Source organism: Babylonia areolata, chromosome 10 (assembly GCF_041734735.1).
Source record: "Babylonia areolata isolate BAREFJ2019XMU chromosome 10, ASM4173473v1, whole genome shotgun sequence".
Taxonomy (NCBI): domain Eukaryota; kingdom Metazoa; phylum Mollusca; class Gastropoda; order Neogastropoda; family Buccinidae; genus Babylonia; species Babylonia areolata.
In genome coordinates, this window is record NC_134885.1 from 7750840 (window position 1) to 7776015 (window position 25176).

Genomic DNA, 25176 nt, shown 5'->3' on the forward strand with positions numbered 1-25176 from the left:
GCTGCCTAAATGGCAGGGTAAAAAACGGTTATGCATGTAAAAGCTCAGTCAAACATGAGTGAACATGGGAGTTGCAGCCTAAATATGCAGCAGCAGCAGCAGAAGAAGAAGGAGAAGGAGGAGAAGAAGAAGAAGCAGCTGCCCTGGCAAAATGGTTAGCATTGCAGACTGACAGAATGACGGGCGCAACAGCCGAGTGGTTAAAGCGTTGGACTGTCAATCTGAGGGTCCCGGGTTCGAATCACGGTGACGGCGCCTGGTGGATAAAGGGTGGAGATTTTTACGATCTCCCAGGTCAACATATGTGCAGACCTGCTAGTGCCTGAACCCCCTTCATGTGTATATGCAAGCAGAAGATCAAATACGCACATTAAAGATCCTGTAATCCAAGTCAGCGTTCGGTGGGTTATGGAAACAAGAACATACCCAGCATGCACACCCCCGAAAACGGAGTATGGCTGCCTACATGGCGGGGTAAAAACGGTCATACACATAAAAGCCCACTCGTGTGCATACGAGTGAACGCAGAAGAAGAAGGAGAAGCAGACTGACAGCTTAACTGGAAGGGGGTGGTGGGTTCATGTCCCATCAGAAGTGGATTTTTATTTTCATCCTGTGACTGACTCCTTCCCAGAGCTGACTGCGCTGTGGGCTTGAGCCCCGATACTGGGACCACACAGTCAATGATCATTCATCCACTTCACGGATGCATGCGTCTTTGGGAATCTCTCAGCCTGGTTGAAAGCTGAGGTGTGCTATGAGAGTACACACACACAGCCTTGTACCAAACTTCTCGGAAAATTCTTCTGAATGTATTTTTGACAATTTCAAGATGTTATCTGCTGTTGCAGAAGGTTTGCTGCATAGTCCAATTGGACATTATTTTGTTATAGTTGTTACACTTGTTTGATGTTAGCGTTTCCTTCTATATTGTGCCTATGTCTCCCCTTTTAATGTTTTATTTTTTCCAGTGCTCTGTATCTTTCCACACCACACACACACAAGCACACACATGCGCACACACACATACACACACACCATTCTTCACCCTCTGCCCAATACCGTTCCCACCACCACGCCCCGCCCTCCACCCCCCACCCCACCCCTCCCCCCTTTTTTTTTTTTCCCCATCTAATATCACTTAAAGTGGAAGACGTTAAACTGAAGACTACTACACAGCCTTGTCAAACCAGTCCCAAACTTAAATGAATCCTCATAGCAGCATCTGCATCACCAAAACATCATAAAAAAAAATAGAAAACAAAATTCTCGAGCACCAAAAAGCAAACAAACAAACAAAAACATGCACAGAAAAAAAGAAGACAAAAACACTGACAGATACATACATCTCTATCTCTTGATCTCTGACACTAACTGGCATAAGCTCTGGATTTTGGTAAGAATCGAATATTTCTACAAGGTGATGGCTAAAACGGTTTTTACAATCTGCACAGTTCATTAAAACTGAAGGTTTTTTTTTGTTTGCCTGAATAAAAATGCAAGGGGGGGGGGGAAAGGATGGGGTACATGGAAAGGGGGAGAAGGGGGAGAGAGGTAGAATGCAGGTGGAGGACTTAGGGAGAGAGGGGGGCACAGTTGCTGCATTTCTCTGTGTGTGTGTGTGTGTGTGTGTGCGCGCGCGTGTTCTCACGTGAGTGCACACGCGTGTGTGAGTGTGTGTGTGTGTGGATGAATGCAAGCCTGAGAGCGTGACTGCATACACCTGATATAATTACTGTTGTATGAACATGCGAACCATAACCCATAACTGTACATTTTCTTTTCACCCACATGATAGAAATTCTTATCTGGTTACAAAGTGCAACAATATAAAGAGATGACACATTTTCTTTCCAATTAAAACATTTTCTTTTATTAAGCCAGACCCTTTAAAGAAAATCAAAGCTAAACAGAGAATGAAAAAAAAACCCAAAAACATGAAGCCTTGGATCCACAACCAGTGATGGATTATGCATGCTGCACTCATATATCATACTGTATTGTTATAACAATCAATGGATTTCTATGACCTTGGCAAGCTGGATTCTTATAGAATATTGAACCTGAGTAGCAGGTGAATAATAGCATGAAGTCATGGAAATAAAAAAGATCACAAAATCACACTTATATCTGTAAAGAAATATACATATATGCGTATATACAAGGTCAGCAGATCAGAACCTTCCATTGATCTATAAAGTATGGAAAACCATTCTAAAAGTTCATTTACAACTGACTTTTAACTCACTCAGTACGGCCAGTCCTCTCTTCTCCTCTACACAGACCCCTTGGATGTTCAGTGGGTGTCTCAATGACACAACCGTTAGCTTCCGTCGTCAGAATTGTGGTATTCCTTGTCAACATTCACCTCTTCAGTATAAGAGCGTTCCGCTTGCAATATTTTGATGATGGTAATTGGGGTGAAACGCTATTAACGTCGTCTCTTTCGCCGTTCGTGTGGAGAGAGTTAAGTCAGAGCTGCAATAGATGAACTCTTGCCACATGTCGCATTGTGTATGCCCTGGCAAGTTTTGTAGGTCGGAAAATTTAAGGACATATCTTCCACAGTCTCATTGTATGACAGTCAGACATGTCCAACTATGACCAGAACAGCAGAGGAGGCAACTGCTGTCCAAACTATCTGGACAAGAATTTGATTACAGTGGAGAGTGTCTTGCCCAAGTAACATTCCCGCTCTCTCGGCCACTTGGGTTTTAGGACAGTCGGCATAGGGATGGTTCCAAAAGGCTAACTAGCCCCCAATGCTGCAACACTAAGAGACAGTGCAATCTTGCCTCCTAGTTCGAGAGGTCATAGTCCTTCACAAAAGACCAAGCTGTAAACGAATTCCCATTGCAATGGAGGAACCACTGATCATACAGCTCTCACTTTGCTGTTGGCCCAACTGTATGCTTACGTCAATCTAAGATATAAGCTGAGTGTTGGGCACAATCAATATACCAGTCAGGTCTCTTCTCTTGCACAGCAGATTGAAAGGAGACCCAGTATTTTCCTTGGCGGAGCTACCCCTTCCTGTACTTTGCAGACGAGTTCACACACACTGAATAAGCAAAGGAAGTTCACGCAAGATATGTCAATGAATGCACCTACAGATTTTTATATATACATACACATATGCACAAATGTTGTATATTTACATGAAAGACTTGAAAATGTTATTTTCTTTGAATAATATAAAATCTGGAGGAGGACTTCGATCATTAGAAAAGCATGAACCAAATTTCTCTTGCAGAAGTAACATTTTGCTCCTAAGACAATTTCAGTCACATAATCTTTCTGTTTCTTCAGAATTTGTACTGAATCAGCTTCCTCCCTTAATGACAGCCCTGATACCATTTTTGTTTTTCATATTTTGCCTTGCTTGTGTTGCTTGACAGATCTGTGAATATAACATATACAAATATAAATTCCTACTCATCATCATCATCATCTATCCCTTGACCCGTGGGTGGGTCGTTGGGGCACCATGGATGACTGCCTGGTCAGCTCGCGCCACCTGCCTCGGTCCTCAGCGGCCCTTTGAGTTGTGGCAAATGGCAGGCCCGTCCACTCTTTGATGTTGTCCTCCCACCGCTTTCTCTGTCTGCCTCTCTTCCTCCTTCCTTGTACGGTACCCTGCAGGATGGTCTTGGCTAGGCCGTCTGATCGTGTGACGTGTCCATACCAGCGGAGCTTGCGTTCCTTCACTGTGGTTAGCAGGTCTTTGAATGGGCCAATGGCGTTTTGGACTCTTCTTTTCACTTCCTCATTTGTGATGTGGTCTTTGTATGTAATGTTCAGGATCTTGCGGAAGCATCTCATTTCCAGGGCCTGGATTCTTCTCTGGAGTTCTGCAGTGGAATAATCTCTGGACTCACAAGACCCTTGCTTAACTCATTGTCCTATGTCTGAGCATTCCTCTGGCATAAAAATCTGTCTCATTAAAGTGGTTTTCTCGTTTCTACACATATGCACAAACCCCAAGGGAAGGGAATCAACTTTTACAAAATTTCTTACATGTGTCCACATGTAATTTGGAGGAAATGCAGTATATTTTCTGCATTTTTTTCCACAACAATATGGCATGGAAACCTACCAAGGATGTAAAGTACCAAGGGTTGAATGTGTTAAACTATTCAGCCAATTCTGAAGTGCTATGGTTTCAGCAACCCAGTTAATCTGTTTCCTCTTCTATCGCTCTGAGGAGGCTGAACAAGTTACTTCCCTTCCATACAATATACCTGTGAGCTTTTCACCACATCGATTAGAACTTTTTGACAACTGAAGAAGTGTTTTGAACATGAGTCTTATGAGCTACCCTAAATATCAAAGACATGAATTCAAACAAAGAAGGAGCGAAATGAAAATGAAAAAGTGGAATTTGCAAGAATTTCTTTGAGTCATTTGTTTAAGTTTTTGTTGTTGTTTTTTATATTTAATTTGGGATTTGTCAAATGTCTAATTTCAACAAATTACACTCTCTGTACCCAACGATGCAAAACGTCCGGGAAAACTATGGCATATGTCTGAACCAGCTGTCCTATAAATGGATTACAAAACAATAAATAAATAAATAAAAAATCTAAAAATATATTTAATCTTTTTTTTTCAAAATAAAAATGGCCTAAAGTGGATCGACCATGTGTCAGATCTTATTCAGCACACACCACAGACAAAGAAAATTACAGAAACAAAATTCAAATTACCTTCAGCCGATCACTTAAAAAAAGGAAAAAGTATACCAAAAAAAAAAAAAAAAAAAAAAACCCCACCAACAATCAAAAAAACACCAAAAAAAACATTAAACTTTTTGTCCACAGAGAATGTCAACTGAACAGCTTTGGAAAAAAAAAAATAAGCACACATACTAAAACTGACCTGCTGACCTGACACTGATTCAAGGTCAAGGTCACACGGCTGAACTTTTTTATTTTCTTTTCTTTCCAAACTCCACATTAAGTAGTCCAAACTGGTCAACAAAAATGTTTGTTGGTGGTTTGTTTGTGTGTGTGTGTGTGTGTGTGTGTGTGTGTGTGTGTGCCTTTTATAAGTCTATGAGTAGAACGTGTTCTCGCTGACAGACACATGTTCTCCATAGTGGTCCTGAATTTTTTGTCAAATTTGTTCTGGAATGTCGTACATCTGAGGTATGACTTAAATAACTAAGTTACACCTTTCCCAGCCAACAACCCCATGCTTTCTGATGATGTGGGATAACCATGTCTTAAAGTGCTTCCTTGCAATGCCGCCTGGAAACGACAGAAGATCAAATTCATGACTGACCTTTTTCAAAGCATGTGCACAGTGCAAGTTACATTCAAATTTTTGTGGCAAACTGTTAAAAATTCATGTTTGCAAACACACACACACAGACATATTAACACATACATACACACAAGCATATACACATACAAGCACACACACAAACACACACACACACAGAGTCCAAGTTACATTCAAGACATTGCAGCAAATTATTTAAACTTCATGTTTGTTTGTTTTTTGTAGATTCACACACACACACACTCACACATCTCCCCTGCTGGATTATTTTCAAGTTGAAAAAAAAAAAAAAATCGTATGTCACTGCAAAGTGTTCTTCTTCTTGTCCAATTTCATGCTGCAGGGACACATAAACACAAACACACACATACTCATTTACACACACTCACACACACACACACACACAAGCACGCACGCACACATACAAATAAACACACACTCGCTCACACACACAGTGACACACTCACTCACCAACACATACACCTACCCTTCTGGATTATTTTAAAACCCCCACAAAAAGGTAATAATGAAAACAAATTAATAAACAAAAAGAACACAATCAGTCTTCATTATCCTCGTTATCAACATAAATAATCCTCTGCCGCTACTTCCGCTGGGACGACACGTTTCTCCAATCGTCTGTCACTGCAAAGTGTTCTTCTTCTCGTCCGATTTCCTGCTGCTGGGGTCATACAAACACACACACACACACACACACACACTCTGTCACTCACTCACTCCAACACATACACACATACCCACTCACTCACAACACACACCTACCCTTCTGGATTAAAAAAAAAAAAAATCAAACAAAAACCAAAAACAAATTTAAAGAACACAATCACTCTTCGTTGTCCACGTAGATAATCCTCTGCCTCTGCGACGACGCGTTCCTTCGATGGTCTGACTCCTGCTGCAGGGAGTGGTGGTCATGGTGGCCTCCCCCTGGCTCCATGGTGGCCGCTAAGTACTCGTCCAGAGTCCTCTCCGTGCACTCGGCAATGAAGCGGATGAAGGGGCGGATGTCCCCGTTGTTGGCCAGCTCCAGCGTCTCGTAGTAGCGCAGGCGTTCCTCCACCTCAATGGCCACCGGCGGGAACCCGGCCTGCATGAGGATGAGGTTCATCAGCAGGCGCGAGGTCCTCCCGTTGCCGTCGTAGAAGGGGTGGATGACCACCAGCTTGTAGTGGGCCAGGGCTGCGAACTCGATGGGGTGCATGCTGAAGACCTCCTCGGAGTTGAGCCATGCAACGAACTCGTCCATCAAGAGGGGGACATCCACTGGGGGTGGCGGGGTGAACTCCCCTACGTAGACCTGTGTGGTGAACGTAGGACACAACCAAACACAGGGATTTTTTTTTTTTTTTTTAAAAGACCCAAACAGTAAGTATAAAACAGAAAATGAAAACATTTCATGAAGTCAAAACAATCTGAACTTCATAAAGAATGTATCCATACCAAAACCTTGTTGAAATTGACTTGTGATTTTTTTCTTGTTGTACTAAGTTATCCCAAGGAAATGGTGTACCTGTGCATGATTCTACCTTGTATATGCCAACATTGTTATTAATTATAATATATATACTTGTATATGAATATATATATATATATATATATATATATATATATATATATATATATATATATATATATATGAATATATGAATACACACACACACACACACACACACACTTTAATCAGATTTACAGTGATCCTGCTGTACGAGTTATTCTGTGCTGTGAATTTAAAAAACAAAACAAAAAAAAAACCAATAACAATAATGCACATGTCTATGATATTATTCACGTTAATGCTCTCCACACAATACGCACATGTACAAGTACCAGTTACATATCTGGACCAGTTTCTAATGCAACAGTGTTGTCTGCTTTACAGAGCTTTTTTTTTTTTTTTTTTCAACCTATTTATTTCATTTTCCCTTGCTATTGTTACTGTTTGTTTTCTATTGTTCAATGAATGTGGTTCTGTTCATTATACTTGGTTTTCTATTGTTCAATGAATGTAGTTCTGTTCGCTATACTTTGTTTTCTACTGAGCGATCAGTGTGGTTCTGTTCGTTATACATAATAATAACTGAATAATTGAATTTGTTTGTTATACTTTGTTTTCTATCGTTCAATGAATGTGGTTCTGTTCATTATACATCATAATGATTGAACATTTAAAAAAAATCTAAAACAACACGATCGTTATACATTGTGATAACTGAATAAAAAATATTATTCTAAAAAAAAAAAAAAAAAACCCAGAAAAACCGACTATCTAAAACAACACGATCATTAATACATCATAATAACAATAAAAATACTATCATACAAAAAAAAAAAAAAAAAAAAAAAAAGAGAAACCCAAAGACCTGTGTGAAACGGAAGCGACCAGCCTGTGGAGGGTCCACAAATCCCAGCACTCGCAGGTGAATGTCCAGCAGATCCTGAAGAGTCAGACGACCCACCTGCCAGCAAAACATAACATATTAACGATAATAACAATGATAATAACAATAACGATAATAATAAGAAGAACAATAATCCAAGGGGCGCGACTCTGTCGGAGCCTGTTGGCGAGCACAGTGTCTTACTTCTATTTTGTATTTTTCTTGGTAATCTGGTAACGTACGTTCTAGAGTTTATTTGTATATAGCTATTTCCATATGGTGCCATTTAATTTATCTTTTTATTTTCTATTCATTTTATTTGTTTGTTGTTTTCTTCTTATGTTGGAGATGTGCTGCTGTCAAAAAGAAAATCTCTGTACCAAAGTATAGACAATAAAGTTTGTGTATTGTGTGTGTATTGTATTGTAACTCATTCAGTCCGGGGACTGAGCATCATTGCACTGGGATAAAAATTTTGTTTCATCAAAACAGTGTACCTGTTCCTTGCATAAATAAATTATGCAAAAACCGCAAGCAAAGGGAACTGACTTCCACAGTCTCTCCAGCAGTGTCCCCACGTGTCAATTTGGAGGAAAAAAAACCCGGTCAACTTCTGTACATTTTCTTCATTTTTCTGCATCGACATGGGGAACCTGCTGAGGGTTGAGCAGCTAAAATAGTGCCATTCAAATGCAAAACAATTGTGATGTACAGTACCAAACTTGATGAGTAAAAAAAACATGCATTTAAACACTCAAAGGACAAATCATGACCCATCACATGCACGCAACTAAACACTGAAGTATGTTCAGTCACACCCAAAAATCTCTGCACACAACATTACACTCCATCAAACATACCATGCACCACAATACCTAATCAATGCACATGTCAGGAAATATTTAACACTAACAACACCAGAATACTTTTTAAAAAATTTTAAAAAAACAAAAAAAACCAACCTACCACACTACATAAATAAAAACCATCCTCACTACGTAAAACCAGTACTATAGATCACAATGGTTACATAACAGACATCTAAAACCACCATACTTAAAATCAATGTTATTACCCCTCCCCAAACTATGCCTCAGCAGAATATATATAAGACATATTTAAAACCAATAACAAATATTTCAAAAGAATCCCAATACTAAAAAAAAAATGTGTACAGAAAAAATATGTTCACAACATCAAAGTGATTCCTGTTTCTGTAATGACTTTTTTGTTTCTGTACATAGCAGTCTTTATTCCTCTTCTCCCATCCATCCATTCCACAATAGCTGCATTCATACAGTAAAATCTTGCTTTTCTTGTCATTATACAGAATTACCTGTGATACAGATGCACACACATACATACACACGCACACACACACACACACGCACACATACATGTATATTATACACACACACACATATTATATATATATATATATATATATATATATATATATATACACACATACAAATGATACACACATTATATACATACACACATATATATACACACACATACATTATACATAAATTTCTGTAATGACTAAGTACTGATCCTTTCAATTATAAATACAAAACCCTTTTTTTTTCTGATCAATATCTGTCTTCCCACCACAAGGCAATCTGGGGCATCTGCTTCATGCTAGCAGTCACCTCTCTCAGATTCTAAGAATATACTCAAATCTCAGCTTCAGAAATTAGAGAAAATCGACGGGCGCAATAGCCGAGTGGATAGAGCATTGGACTTTCAATCTGAGGGTCCCGGGTTCGAATCACGGTGACGGTGCCTGGTGGGTAAAGGGTGGAGATTTTTCCGATCTCCCAGGTCAACTTATGTGCAGACCTGCTAGTGCCTGAACCCCCTTCGTGTGTATATGCAAGCAGAAGATCAAATACGCACATTAAAGATCCTGCAATCCATGTCAGTGTTCGGTGGGTTATGGAAACAAGAACATGCACACCCCCGAAAGCGGAGTATGGCTGCCTACATGGCGGGGTAAAAACGGTCATACACGTAAAAGCCCACTCGTATGCATACGAGTGAACGTGGGAGTTGCAGCCCACGAACGTAGAAGAAGAAGAAGAACAGAAAATACCTGAGAGGAAAAAAAAAAGTGTGTATTTTGTGTGAATGACAGCACAGAAACATGACAGTTTAAACACTCATCCACCATCCCACTTGCACTTGCAGCTAGACTGAGTTTCAGTTTCAGTAGCTCAAGGAGGCGTCACTGCGTTCGGACAAATCCATATATGCTACACCACATCTGCCAAGCAGATGCCTGACCAGCAGCGTAACCCAACGTGCTTAGTCAGGCCTTGAGGAAAAAAAAAAGAAGGTGAATAAATAATAGATAAGCTTACATAAATAAATAAATAAATAAATAATAATTATAATATAAAAAAGGTAGTAGTAATAATATTTATTAATAATAATAATAATAAATAAATAAATAAATAAATAAGACAACAATGATGATAAATAAGCAAATAAATGTAAAACATGAAGACACACATTCACACATACACCCACACATGCATAACAGATATGCACCAAACATGCAGTTTCACAGATATGAAAGCACAGTCAAATACATATAAACGTACATGAGCTCCAACACACACACACACACCACACACATTACCTTGCACCTCCTCTACCCCCCTCCTCCAAACACTCATTTCTAGCTAGACTGGACTGTCCAGTAGTTGTATTCTGGAAGAGAGCTTGAAGTTCACTGATGTCTTTCTTGGGTTTTTTTTTTTCTTTTTTAAAAATTTAAATTAAGATAATCAATTCATAATAATTTCTAAATCATACTTTAATATTTTTAATAGAACTTTTTTTTTTTTTTTTTTTTAAAGATAGTTGATTTATAATAGTGGGGAAAAAAAAAGGCTTAGCACTAAAGTCATAAAGAACTACCTTTTAGTATTACCATTGAAAAAAAAAAAAAAAGCTGAAAAATATGTGACAGACTGACTTTAAAAAGGTAGGAAAATTTACACAGTTGTTCAACTTCAAGATGTAAGAATAATATAAATGCAGCCATGTAATGATGGACATCAGTACACATGCACATACATTGCCTTTCCGTCTCTGTCTCTCATACACACACAAAGACACACACACAGACAGACAGACAGACACACACACATTATTATTTTATTTTATATTATTTGTCTAACAATAATAACAGAACCGACAGAATTCTCACCCCGCAAATCATTATCAAATAATAACAGAACTGACTGAACGTTCTCACGCTGCAAATCATTATTAAATAACAACAGAACTGAGAGAACATTCTCTTCCTGCAGATCATCGTTTAACAATAACAGAACTGACAGAACATTCTCACCCTGCAGATCATCATTAACTCACTCCATGCGAAGAGTTTTTGCCCTTGCCAATCCCTGAAAACCCAGGGTTTGTATAGGATGGGGAAAAAATTGTAAAAAAAACAAATAAACACCCAGACAATTGATATTTAGTATATGTATGCAAGGAATGTTGTTCCATATGTGTGCAAAAAATCAAAGTATTTACTCGCCATCTTGATGTTGATCGCGGTATCCATATTTTGTGTATTTTTTTAGCATTTTTGCACCCATCAGAAAGGTACACCAACATGTTCCACATCACATTCTAACACTATTTGAGGAACTGAAGACCTAGTGCATGCAATGAAGTATGAACAGGTGGTGAAGAAAGTTGAAATTCACACATACAAAAAAAAATATTGTCTCTACATAATGAAAATCAAAGAACAAAGAAAAAAAATCAACCGGCTGGGTGTTGACTGGCCAGTCAGCTGACAAACCTGGTATGCCAGTGAAGGGATGTGCAAGAGGGAAAAAGGAAAAATTGTCAGTCCAATCACTGGTGAAAACACTTGCAAAATCGTCCGTTTCCTCAGTGGTTTCGTCGTCTGTGTCTGTCTCATCTGCTGGCACATGTTCCTCACTTTCCTCTCCATTGTAAATACTCTCTTCAGCGGCCGAATCTATTTCTAGTTCATCGGGATCTGGTTCAAATTCACTGTCCGAAGAATCAACATTATCTCCTTCGACATCAGAGCCTTCAGTTTGGATCATTTCCAAAGCATCTTCGACGCTGAGTAACATTTCACCTCTCCGACCGTGTCGAACACTTCGCCGTGACGCCATCTTGTCAAACAACTTACAAAGCTGACAGGGGGCACGCTTTGTTATCAACTGCGGTTGAGCTTATCGCGACACACACGCAGCGTGTGTGAATGAAAAGCTGACCAGAGGTGACGTAAGATATCACATCTGCTTTTGATTTTCGCATCCGACGCGTCACTCCGACAGCACGACTTTTTAAAATCCAAGTCCGCATATGCAGACATTGGCATCCAACGCTTTCTCCGACGATGTCCGCATATGCGGACAATGGCAGCGAGTGAGTTAAACAATAACAGAACCGACAGAACATTCTCACCCTGCAGATCATCATTAAACAATAACAACAGAATCAACAGAACATTCCCACCATGCAAATCAACATTAAATAACAAAACTAACAGAACATTATCACTCTGCAAAACCATTATCAAATAACAACAGAACCGACAAGAGCGTTCTCACCCGGCCGACCAGCGTGCTGTTCATGTAGCTGAGCGCCGCGTCCAGCCCCAGCACCTCGTTCTGCTCCAGCAGGCTCTTGCCCCCCACCGCCACCCGCGTTTCGATGATGGAGCGCGTCTGCATCAGCGTCAGCGTGTTGCCCTCGATGGCGTTGCTGTGGTAGATGTGGGCAAAGTAGGCCTCCTTCTTGGCACGCCTCAGGGCCGGGTGGTTGGCCGGAACGGTGTAGAACAGGGTTCGCTTCTGGTCAATGCGGTTGAAGCGCTTCTGGTCAATCTCCTCCACTAGGGGGCCGGTGCGCTGGATGTTGGCCAGGGCCTTGCGGTGGCGGGGGCTGATCCCCAGGGCGATCTTATAGTAGTGGTCGGCCCGCATCACATCCTGCATGTGCAGTTCCAGGAACTCCCCGTAGGCTGCCAGGATGTCAGCGTGCGAGGGGTCGAGGGCCAGGGCATGCTGGAAGATCTTGAGAGCCCGCTCCGTCTTGCCCTGCTCCTGCAGGTCCAGGGCGATGTTCAGGGCAGCCACCGCTTCCTTCTTCACGTCTGGAAGATATGTGGTATGTAAATACACATAACAATAAGAACAAGAACAAGAAGCAGAATAATAAGAAGAAGAAGCAGCAGAGGCAGAAGAAGAAGAAAAGGGAGGAGGAGGAAATGGAGAAGAAGAAGAAGGGAAGGGGAAGAAGAAGACGAAGAAGAAGAAGGGGGAAATAAAGGGAAGAAAAAAAAGAAGAAGAATGATAATAACGATTAACTAAGCCAATATTGTTGTTAGTAGGGGGCTTAGTAGGTGGTGTCCTAAGTACGTTAAATCAGAACAGGCACCACTGAACACCACCGAAGTGACTCAGCAGCAGTGTAGGGTCTCCTCTGGTGTGTGGCCTCCTGGCGACCTAACATCGATGGTTCCCTGCGGACTGCCGACGCTCTAACTGTGACGGATGAACCTGGGTGTGGCCATGTATGGGGGAATCTAAATGAGCGGCATGGGAGTAATGCCACTGAAACGGTGCAGATGATGGGGCAGCAAAAAAAACAAAAAACAAAAAAAAAAACAACAAAAAAACAAGCACAGAAAATTAGAATACAATGCACAAAACAGGGATAACAAATGTCAGTATGTTCAGAGTGACAACAACTTCCTTCACCATGCCTGGAAAATACATGGTTTATACATAATAATGATGATGATGATGATGATGATGATGAAGATGATAAAAAGAAGAAGGCATTGAATACAATGCACTAGAGATAACAAATGTCACTATGTTCAGAGTGACAACAGCTTCCTTCTTCACGTCTAGAATTAGAAAATGCATGGTATATAAATGACAATGATAGTAATATTAATGATGGGTTATAGAAATACAAACATACCTAATATGCAAATAAGTCTTCCCTCCACTCATCACCCCTTCCTCCAGTGCAATTACAGTGCAAGTTAATGGTTTACTAGTCTCTATGTTTAGGTAGAATAACTATACAATGGACAAAGTTATTCACTAAGCATGTTACTCATAACTAATTTTAACCGTTTGAAGTTGGTACTGATACAATAGTGGTAGCTCAAAGTTAGTTGCTTTGGAAGACATTCCCTATTGACACTCTCTTCTTCTTCTTCTTCCTGTTAGGAGTCCACAGTCATCACGTTGACCATTCTGACACCATAATGGGGAGGAGCGCAGCAGCATGACCCACCTTCCTAGGTGATGGAATGGAGGGGGTAGAATGGTGGGCCTAGTGGTGGGTGGGTGGGTGGGTTGGCGGGGGGGTTGGGGGGGGGAAGCCATCAACTGTTTCAGTCATCAGGACAAGGCCTTTCCAGCTACCGAAGTGGCCCCCGGGATCAAGCCCCAACCGGCAGAGCCCTAGCTCTCTGAGCTGTACACACAGGAAGAGTTGACCATCTGCTCGAACTGGTACAGAAGTCGGGGGTTTGATGTGGTCTGACAGACAATAAAGAGAACTAAGAATTGTCGACCTGACAGTCATATATCAGAGCAGAACTTAAAGAGACCAGTTGATTTCTATACCTTTTCCAGGAGAGTTATGGAGTGGATAGCAAACTCTTTTGTGGCTGAATCGGATTATTTTTAAATACACAGTGACACACACACATATGAATACTGGAGCACACTCACAAAATATTTCAGAATTTGACACACACACACACACACTGACAGTGACACACACACACACACACACACACACACAGTGACACACACGCACACACACACACATGAATACTGGAGCAAACACAAAATATTTCAGAATTTGACATTAATGCAAATATATCTATATGTACTAAAGTGCTATCACTTCACGAGTTTAGTACAAAGAGCAACACAGCTTACCGGGATTAATGGGTATTTTTTGTCTGACGCGCAACATAACTGACGTTTCGTGATGTATCTCTGCATCACTGGAAACAAGCCACCGATTGGAGACTGGGAACATGAGAGCAATCAGCTTCGGCATGTATGTCATAAGGCATGCTAAACAAATACCCATGGACAGGAACAATAACAACAGCGTCTTATTCATACTGGGACAGTTGGAAGTAACATACAACCACAAAATCCTGTTTCTCAGCTGTTGGGTCGAACTAGGCGTCAGACAATCCGCCATATTGGACATTCGACGGAAGTTATTGTTTGGGTGATGTAACACGCAGGCATCAAATAAAAAGTGAAACTATGTATTTATGCTCGTGGTTGAATACTTCAGTAAGAAATACTGCTTAACTCCTATAAGAATAAAACACGGATATTTTCTTTTGCATTTCCGAATGTGTAGTGAATTTGGAGTTTAGATACGCTAAAAATGTTAGCTACCAATTTCAGAAGTTGTACTGGGCGATAGTTCATTGGCTGATAAAATAAGAAAATGGAAATCCCCGTTCTTGGAGCTGCCTTTGACACACCACGGATGATTTGCCTACGTATCTGTGAACATACGGACTTTCATATAAGTCCTTGCTTTCAACATTACTGTATTCATACCATTTTTGTATGTCTAAACTCAACAAGTCTCTCCCTGAAACCAGCCTTTCTCGTTCCAATGTACCCCATCTCCCCATTCCGTAGTAGTAGTCTTCAGTTTAACGTCTCCCACTTTAAGTGATATTAGACGAAAAAAAAAGAAAAAAAAGGGGGGTGGATGGGGGGTGGGGGTGGGGAGTGCGGGGGGGCAGGGGGGGGGGGGTGGAGGGCGGGGCGTAGTGGAGGGAACGGTATTGGGCAAGGTGAAAAATGGTGTGTGTGTTGTATGTGTGTGCGCGCGTGTGTCCGCATGTGTGTGTGCGCATGTGTGTGTGTGTGTGTGTGTGTGTGTGTGTGTGTGTGTGTGTGTGTGTGTGTGTGTGTGTGTGTGTGTGTGTGTGTGGAGAAAGATACAGAGCATTGGAAAAAATATAGCATTAAAACGGGAGACATAGGCACAATATAGAAGGAAACACTAACATCAAACAACTGTAACAACTCAGTATAACAATGTACCCCATCTCCCCATTCCGTAGTAGTAGTCTTCAGTTTAACGTCTCCCCATTCCGTTCGATCGTGTGTGTGTTTGTTTTTCTGTAAGAACTTGATCCCAATGAACACTCAGAATGGTCGGATTACACATCTGCCTGGCATTGAACAGGACGATATCAGTGACTACCTGGTTCACCGAACCAGCTACTACACACGAAAAAAGTTTAATGCAGTTGTTGTTTAGCCTAGATGCTAATTGTTTCTGTCTAGTTTGTGCACACTAGCTCTGTGTGTGTGTGTGTGTGTGTGTGTGTGTGTGTGTGCGCGCGCACGTGTGTGTGTGTGTGCGTGCGTGCGTGCGCGCGCGCGCGCGCGCGCGTGTGTTGTTTCTGTTTGCTTTGTGTACACTGTGTGTGTGTGTGTGTGTGTGTGTGTGTGTGTGTGTGTGTGTGTGTGTGTGTGTGTGTGTGTGTGCGTTTCCAAGTTTTTCCCTCCACCCCCTCGTCTAGGAAACAGTGAAACCAATTAAAGAAGTGCATGAAGAACTTGCAGTTAAATAGTTGTGACTGGGTGTGCTGCAACCAGCTGAAGTTAATGATGTGCTTGATACAGTTTTGTTTAAGATGTCCTCAGTTGAGTTCTTTCTTGTCATGAAACCTAAGTTTGTGTTCATTAATTGATACACCATTATATTGAAAGTAAAGTGAGCATATTCATCTTCAGACAGCTATGAAAGACAAGTGAACTGTAGCTGAAGTACACATTACATGAATAAATATCAACCATGTCAAGTTTTTTTTTTATATGGCAATTTTTTTTTCTACTCAACTGACCACAATGAAAGAGTTTATTGTTTATGTTGAACTTCTTAGTCTGAAGCAAAATAAGTGTAAAATGTTTTCCAGTTATTTTGTTACAGTGTTATTAATTTTTTTCACAAAAAATATCTGGCCTGATTCTGTAAACTGCACTTTTTCAGGAAAACATGATGACATTATGTTCACTACAATGCAAGAAAAGTAGTTCAAAGATGTATTTGAATGGTTTTGACCCAGACTATATATACATTGACTTCTCTGCTATGTATATTTTCATTGAATGTTAGCAGAGCTAACCATGCTTCTTTGAAAAAAAAAAAAAAAAAAAAAAAAAAAAAAAAAAGTAGAAATGCGAACACTACGCGCTTCGTTTACAAAACGACAAGCTCGGCGCTTTTATCCTCCAAGGACGTGTACGCACAAAGTGATGACGTCAATCGGGAGAGGTCGATTCACATGTGTTGTACACTTCTTTTTTTCTTTTTTTTTTAATTTATATTTCCATCCCTCAGAATCAACTTCAGCATGCGTCAGACGACTGATTTGCAAAATACTTAGTGCAAGCAGCAGTGCAATGCATTTTATAATTGTTTCTGTCATCAATTTCACACACACACACACACACACACACTGAAGCGCTGATTTTCTCTCATATATAGTTTTTTGTGTTTTAGTATTTTATGGGGTCTTGTTTGCACTGTTCTAATTAATCAACGTGTCACGTCGCCATGTGTCAGCAAACGTGTCAACAATGAATATATATATATAATATCTTTTAGGGGTAATAAAGTTGATTTTATTCCACATTTCAAACGCCCAAAGCCTCAAAGCGTGCGAACTGATCCATATTCGTAACGCCTGTCAAATGAAGGATTTGCAACTTAATATTGTGGGAAGTCTTTGCGTTTAGTCATCAGTACTCCATATTCAGCTGGGGATTATGCTTGTTGATGGGTAGTTGCAGCCGTCTGACATCCTCAAAATTTTTGCCTATTTGGCAACTGTGGACTGTGAAACCAAAGGGACGCCACTTAGAACATAAAATCGATTACTTGTCAAAATTTCAACGACACAACACAAGCTGTCTTGGTGGCGTTGGCTGAATCGTGTTAGAACTGGTCTACAAACTCTAAAAAAAATAGATAGATAAATAAAATAGAAATGTCAAACCAATCATCTGGGAGTGGGACATGTGATCTCCGATCATTCAAGAGCAAGCGCCGTGTTTTGATCACATTTGTAAACAAATCAGAACGGATTGCTGAGCTGTACTGGGTGGACTTCAATGGAAAGCTGGTTATGTATTGTAAAGAGTTGCAACCTGGAAAGGAACATAAGCTGATCACCTATGTGACCCATCCTTGGATAGCGCGAGACAGTGTGACCGGTCAGTGGCTATCGGTAGGCGGAAAGCAGTGGTATGTGACCCCCATGCCTCAAGACAGCCATGACATTGACGACGAACCAGGTGCAGAACTCATAGATGTTGGTTCGGTAGAGGTTACCATCCAGATTCCAGGTGAGTACCGTTGTCCATACTCACAGCAATGGCAATATCCAATTTTAGCAAACTGAAAACTTGGAACTAAATGCACGGTTGGTTTTAATTAATTAAACTGATTTAGTGATTGTTTTTTGTTGTTGTTTTTTTTCCAAATCTTGTTTGTTTGTTTGTTTTTTCCAAATCTTTTTCGGTGTTTTATTTTTGGTTCTGTAATGTTGCAGATGTATATTATATACTCATTTATAAAATACATGTACATTTGGTTGTCCACAAAAAGTGACACTAAAGCAGTGATTGAAAGATCATATGACTATCACACGCACACATCATATGATTATCACGTGCTCGTGCACACACACACACACACACACACACACACACACACAGGGAGAGAGAGACAGACAGAGAGAGATTTAATGCAAAATTCTAGTATAACAAAATTACAGAACTCATTTGCGGAAGTCCATATGATATACATGTGTACTCTTTTAAAAAAGAACATGATTTTGGTAGTTAAAACTCTAAAAACTGCATTCATTGGATGCAAAGCCACATTCTGGTGTGCTCATTTGAAATTTACATTCATGGTGATGACACTATTGACAGTCAAGATTTGATACTGAGACTATGGGAGTGAGAGGTTTTATGTATGATTTAGTATCCAGATCTATCCAAATCCACATGCAGATATTAGCACGTCTTCCCTTCAGTCAGCTAGATATGTTTTGGTTGGGATGGATAACCCATGTAACATCAACATGGATTGCAGAATTTATATTGTGTATTGTGATGATATTTGACCTCCTGTGTGCATAAACATACTTTTATATGTGATAGTCAGTCGTGTCTGACTATGACCATCAGAACAGCAGAGGAGGCAACTGCTGTTCGGACTATCTGGGCTAGAATTTGATTATAGTGGAGAGTATCTTGCCTGAGTACATCCCCACTCTCTCGGCCAAGAGGGTTTTAGGACAGTCGGCGTTGGGATGGTTCCTAAAGGCCAACTAGCCCACAAGGCTGCAGCGCTAAGAGCCAGTGCAATTGTGCCTCCTAGTTTGAGAGTGATAGTCCTTCACAAAAGACTAAGCTGTAAATGGTTTCCCATTGACTGGAGAAAGCATTGATAATACAGCTCTCACTTTGCTGTTGGCCCAACTGTAAACTTTTGTCAGTCTGTGATATAAGCCAAGTGTTAGGCCTAAAAGGGAGACTGACAATCTGTTGATATTCTCTAGCCCATCAAATAGTGTTGTACTGGAGCAAAAACAGATTTAAATGGTCTTCAGTTAGACAGTTTGAGTCCTTCTTCTTCTTCAAAATAAGTACACATGGTATGCCCATCACACATATAGGAAAAGAATGCCACATGCCACAAAGAAGCTGCTTGACCAAATCCCAGAGAAAAGAGAAAGAGGGGGGTGCATTGGCATGGCCACGTCTCCAGCTACAGTACTTAGAGTCCAGTTTTTTCTTCTTGGAATTGATGTTAAAACGCCTGTGGTTGATGCTCCCATGCCATGTTTGTTTAAAATTTGGTTGAATGTTTTACAGATCAGTATCAATTTATATTGACTTTACCACTATATTAATTTAGTCATGTGTATATATATATACAATAACTTGAATAAGTGTGCATGGGTGCTTGATACTGGCGGGTGTTTGCGTGCGCGCATGTATGTGTGTGTTTTAAATGATGGAAAGTTATCAGACTTGCTTTGCTATTTACTGAGTTGAGTGTTATTTTGTTATGTATATATGTATATATAATACGTCAAATTTCACCGTTTTGCTTATGTATATATGTATAATTTGTATGTATCACAGACTTCACCACACTTAATTTCTCTACGAGATAATAAAGGTACTCTGATTCTGATTCTGATTCTGATTCTATGGCAGTCTGTGAGTGTGAGAACACACCCAACCAACAACATTACAAAGCACTGGGTGTGCACAATCAGTGATCTTCTTCTTCTTCTTCTGTGTTCGTGGGCTGCAACTCCCACGTTCACTCGCATGTACACGAGTGGGCTTTTACGTGCATGACCGTTTTTACTCCGCCATGTAGGCAGCCATACTCCGCTTTCGGGGGTGTGCATGCTGGGTATGTTCTTGTTTCCATAACCCACCGAACGCTGACATGGATTACAGGATCTTTAACGTGCGTATTTGATCTTCTGCATGCATTTACACACGAAGGGGGTTCAGGCACTAGCAGGTCTGCACATATGTTGACCTGGGAGATAGTAAAAATCCCCACCCTTTACCCACCAGGCAACGTCACCGTGATTCGAACCCGGGACCCTCAGATTGAAAGTCCAATGCTTTAACTGCTCGGCTATTGCGCCCGTCCACAATCAGTGATACTTGCACCTGTGTGACATAGCCAGCTGTTAACTTGTTTTGTGTTACCATTCACACAGAACATACTCACACAGTCTTGTTTCTTTACCTTTAACGTCTTCTATCTTTTCTTTTTTCTTTTTTTAAGTTGTTTTAAATTTCTGAAGCTGAGATTTGAGAATACAAGGAGGAAGGAAGCTGTCTTTGATAGAATCTGGAAGAGGTGTTGCTGGTATGAAGGGAATGCCCAGTTGGCCTTGTCGTGGGTGGGAATATAGAGATTAATAAAAGAAAGGTTTGTTGTTGAACGGTATTGTTGTCACTGTCATGTAAAAATGACATGTGTTTTCTGTTTCACTTTCAGTGCATATATATATATTTCTTCATTGTCTAATTATAATTATTCAGGTTATATGATTAATTAATATAACACCATAGTTCTCACTGTTCTGTTAGTATCTTGTAAAAGTAACACGTGTGCTGTCTTTGGCTTCATTTCCACTGCATTTTTCAGTATCAAATTCTTAAGGCTATGCTATATTATAACATTGCAGCGATGTTTGCCGGATGTATATAATATGTATTACAAAAAAAACAAACATTTGTGCTGTCTACTGTTTCACTTCATGTTTCGATGCCTGAGTCTTAAGGCTATGTCATAAAACATCATTCATTATGTTAATGTTATGTTGTAATACTTGTATACTAATACTATCATAGATATATATATATAATTATATATTTCATTATAATCTTATAACATTTCTACTGTCTGGTGTTTTGCTGTCAGTGTACAGGCTGCAAGATATCTGCATCGGCTTCTTCAGAAAATGCCAGAAAGCCCATGAACTGACTGAGGAGCAGGTGAACCAGTATCTGTTGCACAAGGTGAACAACATTCCCAAGGTGTCTTTCAGAGTCTATCGGGAATCTGATGGAACTATAACTAATGAGTAAGGAAGAGAGAACAGGGATGATTTACATTACTGTGACATTGTGGAAACTTTTCGGACTATTGATCAGTGAGGAAGATTAGTTAAATTAATTTGCTGAATAATTTTCACATCTTCTGGGGGGTTGGGGAGTGGTGATGGGGGCATACCACCCTGACCGAAACGGAAGAAAAAAAAGGGAAAAAAATGTTTGATGCCACTGAAATTGTTTGATGTTTCTTTTTGGACCTAATGTCATGTTCAGATGTGTATACCAGGACTTCCGGTGTGGATATTAACATACGTGTACTTTGATTGACATATCATGATTGTTTAATGGAAAAAGATAGATTTGAAGAATATGTTGTTGAAAGAAAAGGTCAACAGGGAGAGAGAGGGAGAGAGAGAGTGTGAGTATGTGTGTGTGTGTGTGTGTGTGTTTTCACTAGTTGTAATAATATGTAGTAGCAATTTTGCTCGTAGCCTTTAGTGAAGGGCAGTAACTCAAGCTAGAACACAAGATTGCACTGGCTCTAAGTGCTGCAGCCTTGGGGACTAGGCGGCATTTGGGAACCCGTCCTGACACAGACTGTCTTAACTCACTCAGTACGGCCAGTCCACTCTTCTCCTCTACACATACCCCTCGGATGTCCAGTGGGTGTCTGAATGACCCAACCGTTAGCTTCCGTCGTCAGAATTGTGGTATTCTTTGTCAACATTCACCTCTTCAGTATAAGAGCCTTCCGCTTGCAATATTTTGATGATGGTAATTGGGGTGAAACGCTGTTAACGTCGTCTCTTTCGCCGTTCGTATGGAGAGAGTTAAAGCCCTCTTCGTCTTAGCCGAGAGAGTGGGGATGTAGCTTGGGTAAGGCACTTCCCACAATACTGAAATTCTAACGCAGATAGTTGGGACAGCAGTGGCCTTATCAGGTGTTCTGATGGTCAAACACAGTCACACATTTTGTTTCACACACACACACACACACACACACACACACACACACACAGACATGCATACTTGCTGACATGGTGGATTGTTCAGTATTATGTATGGTAAGTTAGAACATAAGACTTGTGTTTCTCTACTGTCTTTCGTTGAAGAATCTGGTCCAGTGATGTGTGAATTCTCTGTGTAAATGTAATATGTATGGATCAAGTAATGCTTTCATTTTAAGAACTGAGTTTGTACAGTGCTACAAATAAAAGTTATAGCTTGCTTGTGTATATTACAATGCTGTATGAAAATGAATCATTAGTGATAATAATAATAATGATAATAATAATAATATTATTATTATTATTATTATTATTTAGGTTACTGTTAAAGTTCGGTTTTATTGTCTTTACAGGGTTATGGACATGTATGGAAAAAGTCATTTTGGTGTTTAGAATAAAATACATGCTTTATTTTTACACACTAATTTTCATTTAACGCTTTGCAGTGCAACTTGGCAATGGCATATTTTATTGTTCCATACACAAATACGGTATTTTAATGTGTTGAAATTTGTTACTTTAGAAAGTTTAGTCACTGAATCAGTTTCATGAGAATCATTGATGAATTGACATTTAGATTTTTTTTTTTTGGGGGGGGTTAAAATTGAAATTGAAAATGTATACTTGTTTATGGTTGTTTTGTCTACAGTATTCAATGGTTTCATGTAATTTCAGTGTTCTTGTAATAAGTGTTTTTTTAGTTGTCTTGTTTTTTTTGCTGATGATGTCATATAGTATACATCTTTTTATTGCATTTCTGTCTGTCAGCTTTTTCTTTTTTTTTTTTTTGCTTTTAAAAAAACAAACCAAAAAAATCAGTTGCATTTTTAACTGTTTCTATTTTTTCTCTGATCATAAGTGTGAAGCAATGTATGTGCAGATGAATAAATGAACACAGAAAAAAAAAAAAAAAAAGGGGGGAAGAAAAAAGAGATTGATTCTAAGTTTGGTACACATGATTGTATGGTTTATGATATGATATGATATTATATGTCATATGATATTGTACGGATTCCTTCCATATTATTGTCTTTTTTTTTCTCTTTTTTTTTTTTTCTTTTTTTTTAACAAGCCCAAAATCCATAAATGAAAAGTTGTATTTATTCCATAAATGCTACTGATTACTATGACATATAGTTATTATGGAGTGCCAAGTATTGGTTTGATTATTTCCATGTTGTTTAGTTGATTGTGTAATTTATATACAAAATAAAACGGTGGTCGACCCAAGAAAGTCCGGGTAAAAAAAAAAAAAAAAAGAAAAAAAAAAGAGCACAGAAACAGGGAAATGGGTTAGATAAAACTGAAATCATGATTATCACCCCGCAAAGACTTTGCCACTCAGTCTCTCTTCCTTCCTCAGTCTCCCTCAGTGGCACCGACATTCCTCTTTCCTCTTCCATCCGCAATCTTGGTGTCATACTCGACCAGTCTCTTTCCTATCAGCAGCATGTTGCAAATATATACAAACTGTGTTACTTTGAAATTTGCAGAATTAATTGAATTGCATCCATTCGCCATCTCCTGACTGAAGATGCAACCAAAACTCTCCTCTGTGTCTTTGTGCTGCCCCGCTTGGATTATTGTAATTCCCTACTTGTTGGTTCACCCAGCTACCTCATTGCTAGGCTTCAGAAAGTTCAGAACCATGCTGCTCGTCTTGTCTTTTGTTCCTCTAAATTTGATCACGTCTGTCCTCTCCTTCATGCTTTACACTGGCTCCCAGTACAAGAAAGAATTACTTACAAAGTCTTCTTTCTTTTTTTCAAGTCCGTTGAGGCTTCTAGCCCATGGTGTCTTTCTGATCTCATTCATCCTTACAACATACCCTCAGTCCAACTCCGCTCTTCTTTTGACACCTGTATGCTTAGGACCGCCCCTACTTGAACCAAAACGTATGGCCAACGCAGTTTTTCATACCAAGCCCCCTCTCTATGGAATCAACTTTCTTAGCCTCTCCGTCATTCATCCTTGCTGCTTTCTTTGAAATCCAGTCTGAAGACCCACCTTTTCTCTCCTGAATAATTCTCAACAGCTCATCCCTTTTCCTGTATGAACTAAAATGACTGTTAGTGAGTGAGTGAGTTTTAATAGTTTCAGAAATTTTTGGTTGTATTTTTGATTTGTACTATAATTTACAATTGTGTGCTATGACTTGCGCGCGTGTGTGTGTGTGTGTGCGTGCGCATGTGCTTGTATGTATTGTGTGTGTGTGTGTGGACCGGGGTGGGGGAATAATTTTGATGTTTGGTATCTTGTGGTCAGTTTCTTCCTTTTGATATTTATTTACATGTGTTCTATTTGTGAACGCATACGGCCTAGGGCTTATTTTCAAGATCAGGTGTAAATGCTCATAATAATAATGATGAAAATGATAATAGATAAAAATGCTGGTAATTTAACTCATGGTGGTATTTTATAAGTACACTTATTTGTTTAGTGTAATGCAGTTTGCGTATTTCATTGTATTTTTTTTTGTCACAACAGATTTCTCTGTGGGAAATTCAGACTGCTCTAATCCACAGGGACAGGCATGTTGCAATAGTGCATTGCCACCCTTTTTTCTTTTCTTTTTTTTTCTGCCTATTTTCCCCAATTAAAATGGGTTTTTCCAAAGAATTTTTCCAGAGAACAACCCTTTTGTTGCCGTGGGTTCTTTTACGTGCGCTAAGTGCCTGCTGCAAAGAGGACCTCGGTTTATCGTCTCGTCCAAATGACTGACATCCAGACCACCACTCAAGGTCCAGTGGAAGGGGAGAATATTCCGGCGGTAAATGTGGGATTCGAACCAGTGCGCTCAGAAT

The 25176-nt window shown here is 39.8% G+C and overlaps 2 protein-coding genes across 2 annotated transcripts; one reads left to right on the forward strand and one right to left on the reverse strand.

Moving 5' to 3' along the window:
- Positions 1-538: 538 nt before the first annotated feature.
- Positions 539-14926, reverse strand: LOC143286751 (protein adenylyltransferase Fic-like). The gene is made up of 4 exons (XM_076594485.1): positions 14655-14926; positions 12296-12840; positions 7665-7760; positions 539-6601 (listed from the first exon to the last, which is right to left on the reverse strand). The coding sequence occupies exons 1-4, from the start codon at positions 14842-14844 to the stop codon at positions 6128-6130; spliced, it is 1305 nt and encodes a 434-aa protein (XP_076450600.1). The 5' UTR covers positions 14845-14926; the 3' UTR covers positions 539-6127.
- Positions 14927-17654: 2728 nt separating this feature from the next.
- LOC143286426 (von Hippel-Lindau disease tumor suppressor-like) lies at positions 17655-24579 on the forward strand. The gene is made up of 2 exons (XM_076593987.1): positions 17655-18110; positions 21232-24579. The coding sequence occupies exons 1-2, from the start codon at positions 17753-17755 to the stop codon at positions 21396-21398; spliced, it is 525 nt and encodes a 174-aa protein (XP_076450102.1). The 5' UTR covers positions 17655-17752; the 3' UTR covers positions 21399-24579.
- Positions 24580-25176: the final 597 nt, after the last annotated feature.

Excerpts from the sequence above, each read along its gene's own strand:
- LOC143286426 (XM_076593987.1), top strand. The coding sequence starts at position 17,753 with ATGTCAAACCAATCATCTGGGAGTGGGACATGTGATCTCCGATCATTC. Across the intron at positions 18,111-21,231 it reads GGTTACCATCCAGATTCCAG|TGTACAGGCTGCAAGATATC; the intron begins GTGAGTACCGTT and ends TTTTGCTGTCAG.
- LOC143286751 (XM_076594485.1), bottom strand. The coding sequence starts at position 14,844 with ATGAATAAGACGCTGTTGTTATTGTTCCTGTCCATGGGTATTTGTTTA. Across the intron at positions 12,841-14,654 it reads AAAAATACCCATTAATCCCG|ACGTGAAGAAGGAAGCGGTG; the intron begins GTAAGCTGTGTT and ends CATATCTTCCAG. Across the intron at positions 6,602-7,664 it reads GTCGCTTCCGTTTCACACAG|GTCTACGTAGGGGAGTTCAC; the intron begins GTCTTTGGGTTT and ends TTCACCACACAG.